The sequence below is a fragment of the Coturnix japonica genome, chromosome 1, assembly GCF_054131305.1.
Source record: "Coturnix japonica strain WE chromosome 1, WE-NBRP24, whole genome shotgun sequence".
NCBI classification, from domain to species: Eukaryota; Metazoa; Chordata; class Aves; order Galliformes; family Phasianidae; genus Coturnix; species Coturnix japonica.
In genome coordinates, this window is record NC_140663.1 from 173926381 (window position 1) to 173944108 (window position 17728).

The 17728-nt window shown below is 36.4% G+C and overlaps 2 protein-coding genes across 3 annotated transcripts in view; both read left to right on the forward strand.

Annotated features, from left to right (window-relative positions):
- The window catches only part of TENM4 (teneurin transmembrane protein 4), a 1507827-nt gene that overhangs the window by 126273 nt on the left and 1363826 nt on the right, over positions 1 to 17728 (forward strand). The gene's annotated exons all lie outside the window — the stretch shown is intronic.
- Positions 4631 to 9033, forward strand: LOC107308499 (taste receptor type 2 member 40-like). Its single transcript, XM_085536813.1, has one exon. It carries the CDS (start codon positions 4631 to 4633, stop codon positions 5564 to 5566), a length of 936 nt encoding a protein of 311 aa, XP_085392939.1. The 3' UTR covers positions 5567 to 9033.

Genomic DNA, 17728 nt, shown 5'->3' on the forward strand with positions numbered 1-17728 from the left:
TCCTCCTCTGTCCTACACTGAGACATAGGGTATGGTTTTGGTTAGGAGGGAATTAGACCAATTGTTGGTATGTTGAAGGTAAAGACAGAAACTAGAAGGAAATGAGAAGAGGGAATGAATGAGTGGTGCAAGTGGTATCCTGTTACTCAGGGAGTGAACACATATTTTTTCACAATTTATTAGGTATCAAGCACAAACTTGTCTTTCCAAATGTTGTCTTGACTCATCTTTACAAAAAACTAATTGCGTAAATTAATGTTTGTATTAGACTTCTTTCCATCATGACAATGAGAGACTGATTACAGCCAGTAGATCATTTCAGTCTCCTTTTCCTTTCTTCTAATGTGTACTTTAAAATTTTACTTTTTTTTTTTTTTTTTTTTTCATCTATGTTACATTTTTTTATCTTTTTGACCTTTACTTTGAAGGACTCCTTCCACTATCTGGGTCTGATCAGTCTTCCATTTTGACAGCAGCCTTCTGAGAAAAAACAAAAACAAAAACAAAAACAAAAACAAAAACAAAAACAAAAACAAAAACAAAAACAAAACAACAGTGTCTTCCTGAAATTAACGGTATGTTTTCTCTGGGTCAGTAATGACAGCAGCATGACAACTTGCAAATTACTGGTAATAGTTTTTATCACCCTTTCTCACGTGTGTTTTTTTAATGATATTTCACAGTATTATTTCTCTGTGCAATATAAAGTCATCAGTGTGTTAAAGGGCAGTGTGATTTATTGTTGTTTACCAGATACAGGATGTTTTATTAACAATCACAAGCCTTCCACAGCTTGGTAAATACCTGAAGAACCCTTGATACACTTTTAGAACGCGTCATGGGCACAGGCAGCCATGTAGGAGAGCCAGGAATATCGAGTTTCTGGGCAAGTGTCTAAACCCAGATGTTTGTGACTTACATGTATACTTTTTGCAAGTTTTGCAAAACTATTTCTTTATCTTCTACAAGAAGTATTATTTCATGCTTTTATATTATTATTATTATTATTATTATTATCATCATCATCATCATCGTCATTCATTTGTTTTGCGGTCAGTAATAAGTACCCGAGTGTCTTAAAACAGTGCTATACATGTTATGTGCAGTTCACTGTGCACTGTAAAAAAACTTATTTGCTTAAGAGCTCATTACTTAAAGGTGAACATATGTAATAAAGATCTAGTACCTGAGCTCTGCTTTGTGGTGACAATGACAGGACCTGAGAGAATGGCATGGAGCTGCATCATAGAATCATAGAATCACCAAGGTTGGAAAAGACCTAAAAGATCATCCAGTCCAACCATTCACCTATTACCAATAGCTACCACTAAACCATGTCCCTCAACACAACATCCAATTGTTCCTTGAGCACCCCTAGGGTCCGTGACTCCACCGCCTCCCTGGGTTGTCCATTCCAGTGCCTGACCACCCTTTCTGAGAAGTAATACCTCCTAATGTCCAGCCTGAATCTCCCCTGCTGTAGCTTGAAACCATTCCCTCTAGTCCTAATCAGGGGATCTTCATCAGAGGATACTGTGTGTGTGACAGGCTGCCCACAGCAATGTGCATGACACCAAATCTTCTAGAGCTCAGGAAGTGTTTGGACAGTGCTCTTAGAAATATGTTTTTTAAATGTGCTGGACCTATCCCTTTAGAAATCTTTAGACTTTGAAATTTAATCAAGGTTTAAATTGATGGAGAGCACAAAAAAGGCATTTCTGTTAAAAAGCAGAGAGATGAGTGAGGACCTGGAAAGTTGGTCATAGTTTGAGCACCTGTCATATCACTAAAATCAAAGCTCTCGCTTCAAAAAGACTGGAAACATTATGCAAAAATGGCAGTCCCATTAAACATGTTCTAATTTTCCTATCCCCGATTCAGCTGTAGACAATAACTTCTCAGTATAAATTATGAAGCATTGATTGTAGTTGGGTGGTTCATCGGTGACACTTCCAGGATATGCATCATCCTGAACAATACCAGGAATAAATCTTCTAGTGTCATGCTCATGTGCTTCTTGCACACAGTAAAAAGCTGCAAGATTAACCAGATAACAGTTAATTGGTATTTTGTGGATCTCTGAATGAGCAGAACAGGCCATGTTTTAAGAGTCAAAAAGTGTTTTCTGTGCTTTAATAATCCTTCTAACTACTTCAACAATTAAAATCATTATAGGAATTGTGGAAAGGGTATTTAGTACAGTTGTTAATTGGAATGCATGAATCAAAAGAAGAAAGCTGTTACCCAGATGAACTTGTCTGCCTTTTCTGAATATGGTGAGATTCATCTTGCAAGAGAAAATGTCACATAAATTCTGACTCTTCTCTCCAGAACTGACTGTTTGTGACATGCTAATATTGTTCTATAACTTTTTAAGAATTACAAGTTCTTGCTTCACCTTGTGGCTCAGATGCCTTTATGCATTCACAAAAATGCTTTTCCAGAGGATAAAGTCAAGACATGCTGGATGGTCTCCTGTGCCTCCTTTGCCAATTAAACCTGTTCTGATCATGACTATGAATTTTGTAGCTCAAAAGTGAGTAAACATAAGGGCATTAATGTCCTATCTGGGCTATCCTAGTCCTCTATGTTCTTCCTTCATATAGTATCTTCTTTCCCTTCTGAGAATACAAAAAGGATTGGACAGAGCATATAAGCATCATGGGAACCAAAGACACCCCTAGAAGAAGAAATAACAGCCTGTGGCTCTGATTTGATAAGCACCCACATGAATGGGTGTTTGCGGAATGTTCTGTTGACATGTAGGGGCGAATAGGAAAGCTAGTAAAAGAAAACTTGTGAGGTATATAAGTGATGTGAGAACTTGTAATAAATGATTTAGATCATTCGCATCTGAGGCCGTGCATCAGACGCAGCATTCCCTTATTACAATATTTGTTCCACTCACATTACAGCTTGCTACTTTATGGAGACACATCACACCAAAGTGAATCTGTATGTCTGATTCCGTATATCCAATGACATGGTCTTGTGTAGATGCCTTTAAAATTTTGATCTCTGTTTTTTCGCTAAGGACTTTTTAATGTATTCTTACTATAAAACTGAATAATCAAGGAAGGTTACAATCCCAGTACAATTTAATTCTAAATTTTTACAGTAAAAAACATTATTTTCATAGAATTATAGAATCACTGAGGTTGAAAAAGTCCTCTAAAATCTTCCAGTCCAACCATGGGATCATCACCACCATGTCTGCTAAACCATATTCCTCAGTGTCACATCTATTCTTGAAGACCTCCAGGGATGCTGACTCCATCACTTCCTTGGCAGCCTGTTCCAATGCTTCTTCATCACTAATCATTCTTAGTAGAAACAAATGAAAGAGAATCAAGTTACACCTCTCCTCTCCTCTCCTCTCCTCTCCTCTCCTCTCCTCTCCTCTCCTCTCCTCTCCTCTCCTCTCCTCTCCTCTCCTCTCCTCTCCTCTCCTCTCCTCTCCTCTCCTCTCCTCTCCTCTCCTCTCCTCTCCTCTCCTCTCCTCTCCTCTCCTCTCCTCTCCTCTCCTCTCCTCTCCTCTCCTCTCCTCTCCTCTCCTCTCCTCTCCTCTCCTCTCCTCTCCTCTCCTCTCCTCTCCTCTATCTTCCCCTCCCCTCTCTGTCTGTTATTATCATAAGTAGGACCTAAGCTTCAGTGTAAATTCAACATGATTGAAGTATTGACAGGAAAACAAAAATACAGAGATTTTCATTTCAGTAAATTGATGAAGATATGCACTTATACTAGTTTAAATTAGCTATTTCACTGCTGTACAATTCATCAAAAACTTGAAGCTTGGGCATAATGGTTAGCACTAAATCCAACTGGCAGTTTTATTGCATTCTGATTATAAGCTTGGTCTGTCTTGCACTTGGAGTCATTTTGCTTTGTTGAGAAATGGTCTCCAGAACAAAGTTCTCTTCAAAAAACAATGAACCATTTATTGTCAAAAAATTTCAAGTAATTTTCCAGTAGACAAATGATTTCAGATGCTTCCTACTCTGTTGTCAAAGTCTTTCTTTCTTCCTTCATATGCCAATAATTCACAAAAGCATTTCTTGCCAATATTACTGTGCCAGCCTTACCCAATTTAGCTATAAATGTCTCTGTTAATTGCAGGGGAGTTGGAGAAGATAAAATTTAAGGGGCCTTCAACTATAACAATTCCATGGTTTTATGATTACTTTTGTAGATTGAATTAATGAGTCTGTGGATGAGTAATCTTGTTATCTCCTAACAAGCTGCTGCCTGAGGTGGGTTGTGTGATACATCTCTTCCACATTGTCAGGTACAGGCAAACCACAGAGTCACAGAGCCTTCTGACATGCTAGGTAGGAATATGATAGGATAAAAATTGGAAGGTTAATGCAGTTGACTATCTCATGTCCCTAATGAAAAATGTAGGCAAATCTTTTGTATGTGAAAGGTTAGAATTAATTACTAAGTCCTTCTCTTATTTGCAAACTCAGGAACAATCCCAGCAATCATTTTCAACTATCAATTCCAGATGTGTTTTTCTTCTTAGATATAAAGTGAGCAGTCTGGGACTAGAGCTTGTCATTTATGGTGCGGTCTGCTCATCTTCTTGCACAGCTCCCCACGTTAAACAGACAGAAGTGACCAGAGCAACAAGATGTTACCACCAGTTCTCATCGTTTCAATGTGCATTGTTGCAATTGAAGTTGTTGTTGGATTTATGGGAAATGGATTTATTACTGCTGTTAATAGCATTAACTGGATCAAAAGCAGAAGAATATCTGCAGCTGATATGATCCTGATCTTCCTGAGCACATCAAGATTTATTTTGCAGGTGACTGTAATGATGTACATTCACAGTCTCTACTTCACAGATGTGTTTAAGTTGGCTTCTGTGTACAAAACTTTTGGTGCTTTATGGATGTTTGTAAACCATTCCAGTTTGTGGTTCAGTACTTGGCTCTATGTCCTCTACTGTGTTAAAATAATCAACGTCACCCAATGGTTGTTGTTACAAATCAAGCTCAGAATAACTGCGATGATCCCATGGCTGCTTCTAGGATCACTGCTAGTCTCTTCTGTAACTTCATTTCCTATATTATGGATTACACCCAACACCTACCTCTGCAGGTCAACGGGGAACTGTGGAGACAACAGCACTGCACATATCAGTAGCTGGGATAGTTCACATTTGTACCTGCTTCTTCTTTACTTTACAGGTTGCTTTTTTCCTCTGGTACTATCTATGATAACTTCAGGTTTATTAATTAATTCTCTTTGGAAACACACCAAGAAGATGCAACGCTATGTACATAGTTTTAGGGATCCTCTGATAGATGTTCACATAATTGCCATTAAATCCATTATTTCTTTCCTGATCTTATATATTTCCAGTTTTGTAGCTCAAATTCTTCTAACTTTGTCAACTTCTCAAAGCAAAGATTTTGTGAAGGTTGCGGTATCTTTAGTTGTAACTGGAGCATATCCTTCAATACACTCTATTATCCTTATCATAGTTAATTCAAAGCTGAAACTGGCACTCAGGATGCTTTGCCAACATTTTATATGTCATTTGGAAAAGGCGAATCTCTAAGTCCTGTACTACAGCTTAGGAGAAGCACGCTCAAGTTATAGACATTGAATGAAGATCTTATTGTTTCACCTACTTTGTTCTTGGTGGAATTTGTTAATAGTCAAAGAATTTCTGTTTCAAAAACTCCCTAACATTTCATAGCATCAGAAATAACATGCCTTTTTACCTTTTTCTTCTATTCTTTTCTATACAATTTTTACTCTCTCACAGTCTAATTTAATAGAGGAAGAAGAAGAAGAAACTGAAAGAAAACAGTGCACTGAACTAGCAAATCAAGTTCAAGCTATGATTTTAAATTCTCAGTTCAAGACTACCAGGCTCATGATACATTTGAATGAAAGTAAATAGGACTGAAACAGAGGTAAAAATTTACAGAATTCTCAAATACTGGTTATCTGCTAAGTGAACTTCTGCATGGGAAACTTAAAATTGGATGATACCAATGCTACACAAGATGTAGCTAGTCTTACTTATGAACAGAATGTGCTTCCAGAGATGCAAAACCAATTAAAAGATATAGTCTGGAGGGAAACTAAGACATAGAAACCTATAGACAATCAATGTAATTGTAATTATATTCTGAATCAGGTTTATTTGAGTCAGGATTCCAGAATAATTTATAGCAACTAACTGGTTCAGTCTCTCCTTAAAATGGATTCTTTTGTTCAAAGTCTACTTTATACTGGTTTGTTTTCACTTTTTAAGTAGTTTAGTGAGTTGTTGATTACAATGTATATGGTTGTACTTATGTGAACCTACTTGCCCAATGCAGAAAATCTTGTTGAGTTGATTGTTTTGATCAAAAATATGTCACACAATTTGCTGTTGTTTTGGGTAGGTGTGAGCTTTTTTCTAAGGCTCTTTTTTTTTTGATACCTTGTCTTAACATGAAGTTTCACTTCTGGTCGATGAAATACATTCTTCAGAAAATTCTGTTATGTTTTATCCAGTAATGTGTTAGGTGGTTCTTCTCTGAGGTTCTCAGCTCAGCTGTAGTATTTTTTAAGCTGCATATCCTCTCTGCAGGAATTGAGGTAATGCTAGATTACAAATCACTGTGATGAGAGATTCAGTCCAATCTAAAAAATACTAATGAAGAGGGTGATTCACTTAGTCTGTCTAAAACACTTGATCACTGTCTAAAATTGCTGAATATAGTATTTTAAACTGATTTTTAAAATATTGTTTACCAAGTAACATATGTTATTACCAATAGGAGGCATGTGTAAATAGAAGAGTAAAAAGTGATTAGCAGGAAGGTGAATGATTAAACTCATAGAACTCATTGAATCTTAGCTTATACTGGCAGGGATCCAAAAGAATCACGGACATCAAATGCAATCTCCTTACAAGATCACCAAAAATTCAAACTCCTATGTCTGAGAGCACTGTCCAAATACTCCTTGAACTTGGGATGCTTGATACCATGACCACTGCTCTGGGGAACCTGTTTCTGTGCTGGACCACCCACTGACTCAGAAACAACAACAACAACAAAATAATGTTTGGATGTGCAATTGATTATATCATAAAATTCAAACTCAATTCATGTGCAGAATTATTATTATTTTCCTTAGCTCAGCTGCATCAACAGAGATCCAAAAGTTCCTTGAGAGCCCTTCCTGTGAAGTTCTGCAGGGAAGCAGATGAAAACCACCAGTGTCAAGCCACACCACAGTCCCACTGTAGAACAGTGGTAGGGCATCTGCTTCTTTCTGCTCATCCTATGAACATGGACTGAAATCAGAAGAGTCACAAAGTGGCTCTTTGATCTCTTTCTCAGTTTGCTTAAAAAATAATTAAAAAATAAAAATAAAAATAAGAAAACAAAACCCCCCAAAAGCTCCTGAAATACATGAGGCATTATTTATCTGTTTATTTCTTAATGTAATTGCTTCTCGGCCTTTTAGCTAAGATCAAGTGTAGTGTAGTAATCAGGATGTCCTGGTAAAATTCATTTCCCCATACAGTTTGTTTCCCTGTAGGGTTCTCCAAACTGATTTCTGGTGAAATTCTAAAGACAAAGGAATTAGAGTCAAGAATGAAAACAGTACACTCTGCTTATCTTTGCCACTGCCTCCTCACCTTCAGGAGGAAGAGACATGAAGCAAGAGCAGTGATTAAGAAAATATCCATCATTGCTTCCAGGGGAGAGGACAGAAGTTAAGTCTTTATGTTGTATTGATGGAAGTTTTGTTATACACAAAATAGAGTAGGATAGATGGGTGCTGAAATTAGAATTTTAGATGAATTAAAGAGTAAATAAAATAGCAGTTTTGTCCTTACTCTTTACATCTATTCCTAAGGTTTTCAATTTATTTTCATGTTTTCTTCCAGAATACTTGCCATTTCCCATTTATATTCTGATCTTGTCATTGTATTTGGGTTTTAACCTTTCCCTTCCTAAAATAATTATCTGTATTCTCCGCAGATTTAACCATATTCTTTTACTACATTGGAAAAAAGCCTCATAATTGCTTTATGGTAAAATATTACACATCTATTTGAAGCAGGCTTCTATCTATATCTAGTTCACACCTGAAAGCAAAGAATTCTTATCAATGTTTATTTACTTACTATGTAATGACTATTTTAGAGATATTACATATATATAATAAAAACCCAAACCAAATAAAATTAAAACAAACAAAAAAATCAAACAAAAAGCCTCATAGCAACAATAACAAAATGATTTTGTTGAGATTTTGTTGTGCAGAAAATGTATTTATAAATTGAAAATAAGATTTAATTCCCTAGTGCCACTTCTTTCACTTTGCAAGTTACACCAAATGCAGACAAGAAGATCACTGTGAGGAAGATGAAAAATGCAGTTAGTTCCTAATGACTGCGTGAAAACCAAGTGCTCTCTCATCCTATATATATTTTTAAGTGACTGTAGAGATACAATCAATCAGCGAGTTCCAGGGATACCAGAACAAATGTGTGTAAAAAAAACACTAAAGCTCTTATTTTTTCCATTGCCTGTTTACTGACAGTGGTCATCAAAACTTTCACCTTACTTTCATCTGACAGTATCTGGACAATAGTTTTTTTCTAATTTTGTTTACTCTCAAATTCAAATAGAAGCCGGTGACGGTGACGTACAAGTCATTATCTTGAAATATAATTTCCCAGTATCACACAAGGTCTGTGGAAAATTCTACATTCTGAAAAGGTTTATAAAAGGATTAAAACTGGGATTACTTCTATCTCAGTTTTTTTTCTTCCTTATAACAGATTTCTTTTATCTTTCTTTTCATTAATATCATACAAGGACAGTTTCTTTAGTGTTGTGAAATGCTTAGAGACAATTCCTCCTCCTCTCAGTTCTCCTTATCGTGTTTCTTGTTTGAGGATATCTGTATGGGGAGGTCATTGGAGCTTAGTTGTATAAAAAATGCAGTCTGTCAGAACTTTCAGGGAAACATATTTTAAAGTTTATAGTTAAAAAAGAAAAAATCAAGTAAATGAAACAAAACAAAACAAAAAAATGAAGAAACAAGCACACACACACACACAAATCCTCAAATCATTTTCAGAATATGGAGCTGTTTTTGACTCGCCTACTCTCTTTGAGTGTAAAATCTCTGAGCTAATATATCTGCAAGGTAATATCACTTTCCTTTCATTTCATTTGCATTATATCTCTGCCTTTACAATGACTATAAAGAACTTTATAACAATGCTAGTGTTATTCAAATCCACTCCATCTACTTTATCTGGTATCCTTGTGCAGTACAGGTAAACACCCACGGGCCTTCCCACATTCTTTCTAAGGCAGCGATATCAAAAGCAGATACTGTTAACTTGGGAACTACATCACCGATGCCTTACTACAGATCAGATGTTTTGTTTTGCCATTGCATTAAAAGCAGAGAGAAGTTCTGAACAGGAATGATGACTTTGTGTCATCATCTATCAGTTGCCTTTTAGGGAGAAGAGGTGAAATTAAACCCTTTCTTTTCCTTCTCAGTGCCATACTTATGTGTCAGTTATTCCTAACTTCTTATCTTCTTTAATTTTTCTCTTACCTTTGGAGTCTGTCATATTTATTCCAAGAAATCAACAATCAAAAATATTTCACCCTTTGTTTATCACAATTCTTTATTATCTCTTCCTCTTAAAATCATACTTAGTTTACTGCTGTTGTTTTTATTATTGCAGATGCCTACTGGTGAAATAAAGCTGAGTTTATTCCCAAATTTATTATAAACACCACACAATCTATGACAGCTTGTTATTTTTGATGTATTTATACTTTTTCATTTGTGACAACACTGCAAGTAAATATCATCTTTTCTTTGTGAAAATGTGGGAAAAAAGCCACCTGCTGAAACTTTGGGATGTTTGAAGTTCCCCTTTCAAAGTCACATACAGTCAGTTCTGTGTTGTTGTCCTTTCCTGCATTTCCCCTTGTCATTCTTTTCTCTCTCCCCATATTTTGGTCCATTTTTCTTTTACAGATTTCTGCTCTCCTAGTTTCTTTCTCATTTCCCCTTGTCTCCTTGGAAATTATTCTCTTTTTCTTTTCTTTCTCTTTAAATTCCTTAGTTCTTAACCTTATCTTTGTTAGTCCCTCATTTTTTTTTCTTCTTTTCTATGTTTACATCATTTGTTTCCCCTCCATAGTAGAGCTGAGTATCCAGACAAGTGAAGAGAGGAAATACAATGTGACTGTTTATGTATGTAAACGGCAATATTGAGGACATTATTCAAACGCTGTATGTGAAATATGTATGTTTAAGACTAAAATGATTTTAAATGTACACATTCTGAGAAACAGCATCAGAAAAGTAGAAAGGATTTCTTGCTTTATTTATCCTCTAATAACAAAACCAACTTTATAATTAAATCTCCCCATCAGAACTGCAGAACTGCAGGAAATCTTTTTATTTTACTTGTGAACTTCTGGATCTACCCAAGAAACCAGTACAGTATAGCTTTTGTGAATAAATATTTGTTAATGCCATCGGTAAGATTATAAGAATTACATTATGAACTTTTATGCAGGTATTCAACCAACAGAAGTTCAATCCCCTAATGTGCTATATATGTTTAATTTGTCTGTCAATGGATGAAAATGACAGGAGTTTACTCCAGAAATCTGAACTAATGGAGGTGTACAGCAACATTACTGTCTCTGTTAAATAATTAGTCACTAAAGCTTAAAAATCTTTAAAAAAACAAAAACAAAACACTGTAGTAGGGATAACTAAAATTTGATGAGTGTTAATACTTTAGAATATAGAAGAATCTCATACATTTCTGATAGTATGCAATTATTATTAACTAAAACTGCAGAACTGATCTAAAAGCATAATTTACCTTTCCTTGCAAATGTAAAAGTTAAGTGAGATATGTTGGAAAATAGAAGGCCCCTGAGAAATCTGGAGCAGGCTAAAATTTGGTATTCAAAGTAGTGAGTCTAAGTGAAATATTGACTTAGAATCACAGAATCGAGCAATTTGGAAAGGACTTTTAAAGGTTATCTGGTTCAGCTCCCCTACAATGAACAAGGACACCTACAGCTAGATCAAGCACTCAGAACTCTGTCCAGCCTGACCTTGACTGTCTCCACACATGGGACATCCACTACCTCTACATGGCAACCTGTTGCAACGCTTCACAACCCTTAGTTTAAGAAACTTTTTTATCATATCCAATCTAACTCTCCTCTCTTTTAGTTTGAAACCATCTCCCTTTATCCTAAAACTTCTTTCACAGTCTTCTGTGATATCAAACAAAACAGAATAAAGTATCTAATCAGTACATTTTGAGAGAAGCCCAAAATTCCTGTTTGTATTTCAGGGTGAAATTGAAAATTGTTAAAAACAAACAGACAAACAAACAAACAAACAAAAAATCTCCAAGATAAGAGTCTATATCCTAGTGTAAGGATTATTTTTATTCTCATTTTCTCTTCATGCAGTGCATGCATCATATATCCAAACACAGGAGAAGACAGTTTGTGATGTGGAACATCTTTGACCAAACCTAGATCTGTTAGTTATTTAAGTTTCCTATTCCCGCATTTCATTTTTGAGTTTCTAGATAACAGCTTTACTTTCCATAGTGTACAGATAAACCATGTAACTGAGGTTCAGAAGGTCCTCACCCTCCAGTGCAAACTCATGATTGCCAAGGGGCAGACTCACGCAGTAGGCTGGAGCTTGTTGTCTTTTAGGCTTAAGTTTAAACCATTAGATTACAGTTACTATCTCTGTGCTACAAGTTCATAAGGCAAAAGCTTTATGTTTACCTTCATATAGCCAGAGATTTTGGGAACCAGGAAACAAAATTAACATCACCAATGTAACTTTCACTTTTACCCTTCCATTCCTTTAGTTACAAATTTCCCTCATTCCCTATCTTTGAAACCCAAATATAAATAATATCTGTGAATATAAACCTTGTCCATCCAGTCATTGTTCAGCTGATTTAGGGTGTGTTACTTTGCCCACAGCAGCTACTGGTGCCATGGAATTAGTGGCTGTGTTTATGATTTGAAAAGGAGGCCATTGCTTCTCAGATAGGTAAGATGACCGTGTAGTTCAAACACAGTGCTTTTTTTAATGGCTATCTGTATGCAAATTCACATCTTGTGGGATCTTGGCAAATAAATAAATAAATAAATAAAAATAAAAATAAAAAAAATTCAAGGCAAAGATTTTTGTCTGTAAAATGTAGATACAGTAATTCTCTAGCTTTGAATGTAGTCCTTCGGGAAACACTGAGAGAGAAAAAAAAACCACATACATTATCGGGTTCCTAGATCTCAGGTAAATATTTATTAATTTGCATAGGCACAGCAAGCCCATGCAGTGTTCCTCCCTCTGCTTGATTTGTCTGGAAAATCAGTGTGAAGCATAATATACTGTGGTTATGTTATCAGTGCCTATAGGTGCATGGCAGCACTCAGCAGAAACTTTCAAAGATGAAAGAACAGAAGAGCAGATGGTGGTGGATGAATTACAAAACAAGTTGCAGTTGCGTTATTTATGAATGAGCAGCTACTGAAATTATCATGTTCTTATTTTCCCTTTTTCTGATGCATATCAGATAGTTATTGGGGCTTCTGCTGTGTGTATTTTTTTCCCTTTTTTTTTTCTTTTTTTTTTTTCTTTTTTTTTCCCCCCTTTTTGTTTCTTGCTATGTTTGTCTTGCGGCCAACATCTATATTTACCCCTACATACATATTTTCCTTTTATATTTTTTAACAATATGATCTGTGTCTCAGGAAGAAACACAATAAACGTAGTTACTCCTTAGATTCAACAGCCACAGATCCATTTCCTTGCAGCTCAGCCACTCTTCCCCAAGCCTGCAGTGTTGCCCTGGGTTTTTCTTACCAAATTTAAGGACCCTGCACTTGATCTTATTGAACTTCATCCCACTGAGCACAGCCTTACAGACTTTTTCTAAACTGTACACCAGAGATGACAGTCATCTCTCTGAATCAGAAAAGAAATAAATAAATTCTTGGGAGATATCTGGTGTTCAGAAGTCTTCTATAAGAACTATGATAAATGAACATCTTAGTAATTAATCTAATGAAATTCCTAACAAAATGCTATTTTCAACATCTATTTAAGTACCCTTCCTCTGGAAATATTCACATCTACAAGTGAAAAAATTTCATACCTTCAAAGCAGTTTTATTCAGTATTATTAAATAAAATATGACAATATAATTGTGTGTATTATATGATGAAAAAGCCTACTATGATTTGATGTATCTCATTTAGTGTCCAGAGGAATGAGAAAGAACTTTTCCCTGATTGGTTTAATTTAAAAGACAGCTTGACTTTCAGTACCTCCATGTTCACAATACAGTGGGTTTAGTTTCTGTGGGGAGAGAGAAAGTACTCGGGGCATCTTCTTTCAATTTCTGGTTATTTTCTTGTCTTGATGAATTTTGAGGAAGAACTCTAAGGGATTGTAGATGACTTAACTCATTAGTCAAGTTAGAGAAAACATCTTTAAATGTCAGATCAGGACAGTCAAGTGCTTCGGTTTCTCACTGAACAGCGCAGATTAGTGCACATTTAAAAACAGCCCTGCATGTAATATACAGCTCAGCTCTGAATCAAACTCAGCCTCTCTCTTAAAAAAACCCCAAAAAACAAAAAACAAACAAAAAAACAAAAAAAAAAAACAAGCAAAAAACCAAAAAAAAACACCTGCAGGGTAATTTGCACCATGTAGCTTCTTACCAGATCAGATACTCCCTGTTGTCATTCAGCCAACGTAGAGCTGACATAAAGCCTGCACTGGGTGTTAATTTGACAAAGGCAGTCAGTCAAGTGTGTGGTTCTGATCTGAAGCAAACAGTGCTGCCATCTGCTCTCTAAGTTCATAGGTCTGCTATTAATTGCTATGGATCCACATTGCCAAGTTAATGCAGACAATGTGAACAGAGAAATACACTATATTTGCCTATATAATTCTTTACATATTTCCAAGGAATCAGAATTACATGACATGGGACTGTTGTTGACTTTTTTAGCAAGGTCAATATACATGTCCTGCTGAACAGCACTTAATAGTTGTGGTGATCTATTCCTAACAATAGAGCAGAGCTTTTCATACTGTCTGATTGATCTGAAAATGGAAGAGAAAGGTCACAAATGTCACTTTGTAGTGAAAAGATCCAGGAGCTTATTGTAAGCCATGTCTAGCTTACATTAGTTTTCTTATCCTCTTGTTATACAGTTTGCTAATTCAATATGAAATCTAACTGCACGATAATGCTCTGAAATTGCATTATCATACTGAGTAACTATCATGGCAATGAGAACAAAATAGAAATGATATTATAGTTTATTATAAGTCTGTCTTGACCTGATTAAAAGCCAGCCAGATCTGCCCTGAGAATAATCCAAAAAATGACACATGCCTCCTCACTGTCCATCATGGGTCATGTCAAGGTTTTAGGCTTAGAGTTGCTGCACAACATTACTAAACAAGAATGAAAAAAAGGAGAGTGTTATGGAGTCTTAGTACCTGCTGTTCTAACTAAAATAGATGTTCCTTCTTTTCACCTCCTCTGTGAAGTACTGCTGGTATAAGCAAAGCGGGGACTAGCTTGGGTTGACAGCCCTTAATAACACATTCTTATAAAGCAGGATGGTTATGCGCACTCTGCAGAGCTCTGTGCCTGGTTCTCCCCTTTTGCTTCTGTTTATATCTGTAAGTACCTGAACTAAAGTGAAGGTTTTGTTGCAGGCTGACATGATGCCAAGGGTATGTTTTGCATTATATTAGGTATACTTGACCTTTTAAAACCCGCTGATGTTTTTTGGGGGGTCTGATAAATCTAGATAGGATGAGGTCTCATTTGTAGTATCTATTATGTGTAGCCTTTCGGATAGCAGTTTCTAAAAATCTCATCCAGGAGTCAGCTCAGAAAGAATGGGTGAGTTCACTGCAAAAGGGAGCTTGGAACTGAAATTTTGCTGTGTGTATAATGACTCGAGAGCAAATAAAAAAGTTATCTTACTAGATAGCATTGAAGTATGTAGAATGCAGTAGTACATAGTTTGAAACTGTCCAGAATGCTCTCACATAATCAGTAAATGAAGAATTTCCATTAGCTCAACCACCGCTACAGAAGCAAGAGGGAATATGGTTTGCGAACCATAGAACCAAGTAGGTCTAAGCTTGTTATGTCTTTACACATTTTTTATTTTTTCTTCTGGTAGATGAGCATCAAGATCTCACCGATGAGACCAGTAGCTCTGATAAACATCTTTTGGTTTGTTCTCAGTTACATCTGCCTTTTCCTAAACTTGTTGTTCTGGCAATCTGTAAACTTTCACTTAGTGGTTAGTATGACCATATTTTTCTCCTTTGTAATTGTAAATGAGTAGAACAAAGTAAACTATTATTTCTCATTAACTATCCATTCTTGAAAATTACACTTTCAACTTTTGTCATTGTTACCAATCATTGCCATTGTTACCTCAAATCATGATCTAGACAATGAGAAGCAATGCATCCTCAGAAAGTTTGCTCCAACACAAAATAGTAGAGGCTGGAAGGTGAGAACTGGTGTAGCAATGTTTCTATATCTGTAAGCGAATATCAGGATCACTAACTCCTGAAGAAGACTATGGGTCCCAATGAGGTGCATCCCAGAGTCCTGAAGAAATTGGCTCAAGTAGTCACCAAATCAAATTCCATGATACTTGAAATATCTTGGAAGTCAGGTAAAGTCCCAGGTGACTTGAAAAAAAAGCAATATCAAACCCATTTTGAAGAAGAGTAGAAATGGCAACCTAGGAAAGTACCTCTGTTCCAGGGAAGATCATGCAACTGATCCTCCTGAAATCTATGATAAGGCGCATGGAGGAGAAAGAGGTGATAAGGAATAAACAGCATGGCTTCACCAAGGGAAGGTCCTGCCTTATCAACCATGTGGCTTTCAGTGTTGAAGTAACTGCATTAGCAGACAAGAAAAGAGCCACTGATGTCATCTCTCTAGACTTCAGTAAGGCTTTAGAGATGTTCCCTCACAACATTCTTCTCTCCAAACTGGAAAGATATGGATTTGTTGGATGGGCTGTTAAATGGATCAAGAACTGGTTATATGATTGTTCCCAGAAAGTAGTGGCCAATGGCTCAATATCTGCATGAAGATCAGTGACAAGTGATGTCCCCCAGAGATCAGTGCTGTGACCAGTGCTCTGCAAGATCTTCGTCATTGACATCAGTAATCAAATCAAGTGGATCCTCAGCAAGTTTGTAGATGGCATCAAGCTGTATGCTGTGGTTGATGTGCCTGATGTGATGCCATCAAGAGAGACCTAGACAGGCTTGAGCAGTGGTCCCAGGAGAATATCATGAGGTTTAACAAATCCAAATGCAAGATCTGCACCTGGGTCACAGCAACCCCCATTATCAGTACAAAATGATGAAAGAATGAATGGACACAGCCCTGCCCCTCTGTTCAGTCTTGTAGAGCCACATCTCATGCACTATTACTATTCTTCCCTGTACATAAGGCATGGACTGTGGAACAAATCCACAGAAGGGTGATAAAGATGGGGGACTGGAACATCTTTCATACAAAGAGAAACTGAGACAGTTGGCACCGTTCAGCCTGGAGAAGAGAAGGCTTGAGAAGAAACCTATGAATGTGTGTATTTGTTGGATGGAGTAGAGAAGATGGCACCGGACTTCTGCTTGTTTTGTTTGTGTTTGGGCAATAAATGAAGAAAATCAGTTTATGTATAAGAAAGAAACCATCTTTCAGGGTCTACCAGAGAGGCTGCAGTGCGTCCTGCACTGGAGATACTGAAAACCTGACTAGATGATGCCCTGAGAAATTTGATCTAGCTGACTCTTGTTGAAGTTATTTCTAGGACCAAATAGTCACCAGAGATGCCTTCATCTTCAGTCACCCCATGACTCCATGATCACGCTGTTCCTCCTTGCTGACATCTGCACAAATGACAATGGTTTTCAATATGTTTCATTATTAAAGACTCATAAGAAAACTAATTGTGTTTCAGACACTGAAGAAAATATTTAATAATGTCAATTACAAGTTGATCACCTTCACTCCAAAAAGAGCTATGTCTTCAGCTCAATTATTTTTGGGGCAGCAGCCAACTTAATTAATTGTCTCTTCCTTATAAACACACAATTAATGATAGCAATGACAAGCACATTATACTTTCAGTACCCTAGAAATCTTAAAATAATCACAGTCAATAATTCAAGGATGAACACATTATCTGTAAGGTTACATCTTCGTACTTGCTATATGATCTTTGTGAAGTAAAATCTTTGTGAAGTAAAATCACTAGAACTTTAGAGCTTTTTACACTTGGCAAATCTATTTTTGAATAAAATAAAATGGTTGGACTTTAAATTTGGTGTTTTCAAAAGGAAAAGGAAAGAAAAGAAAAAGAAAAAAAGGAAAAAATATTGTCTGATCATGGTCTTTGGGTTACCCTTTTGTTTTCCAAGTGGTAGTCAGAGTCCTTAGTTGAGGACATTATGATCTTTATCTGCTCCCCTACTGCTTCGTTTCCAGCCGTGAATATACCTATACTTATCTGTATCTATCAAGATTGAATTTCATCCAGCTAGCCCTAATATAAACTCAAGTCTGCCCCCAATTTTTAATCTAGATGGAATTATTTAATTGACTGCACTA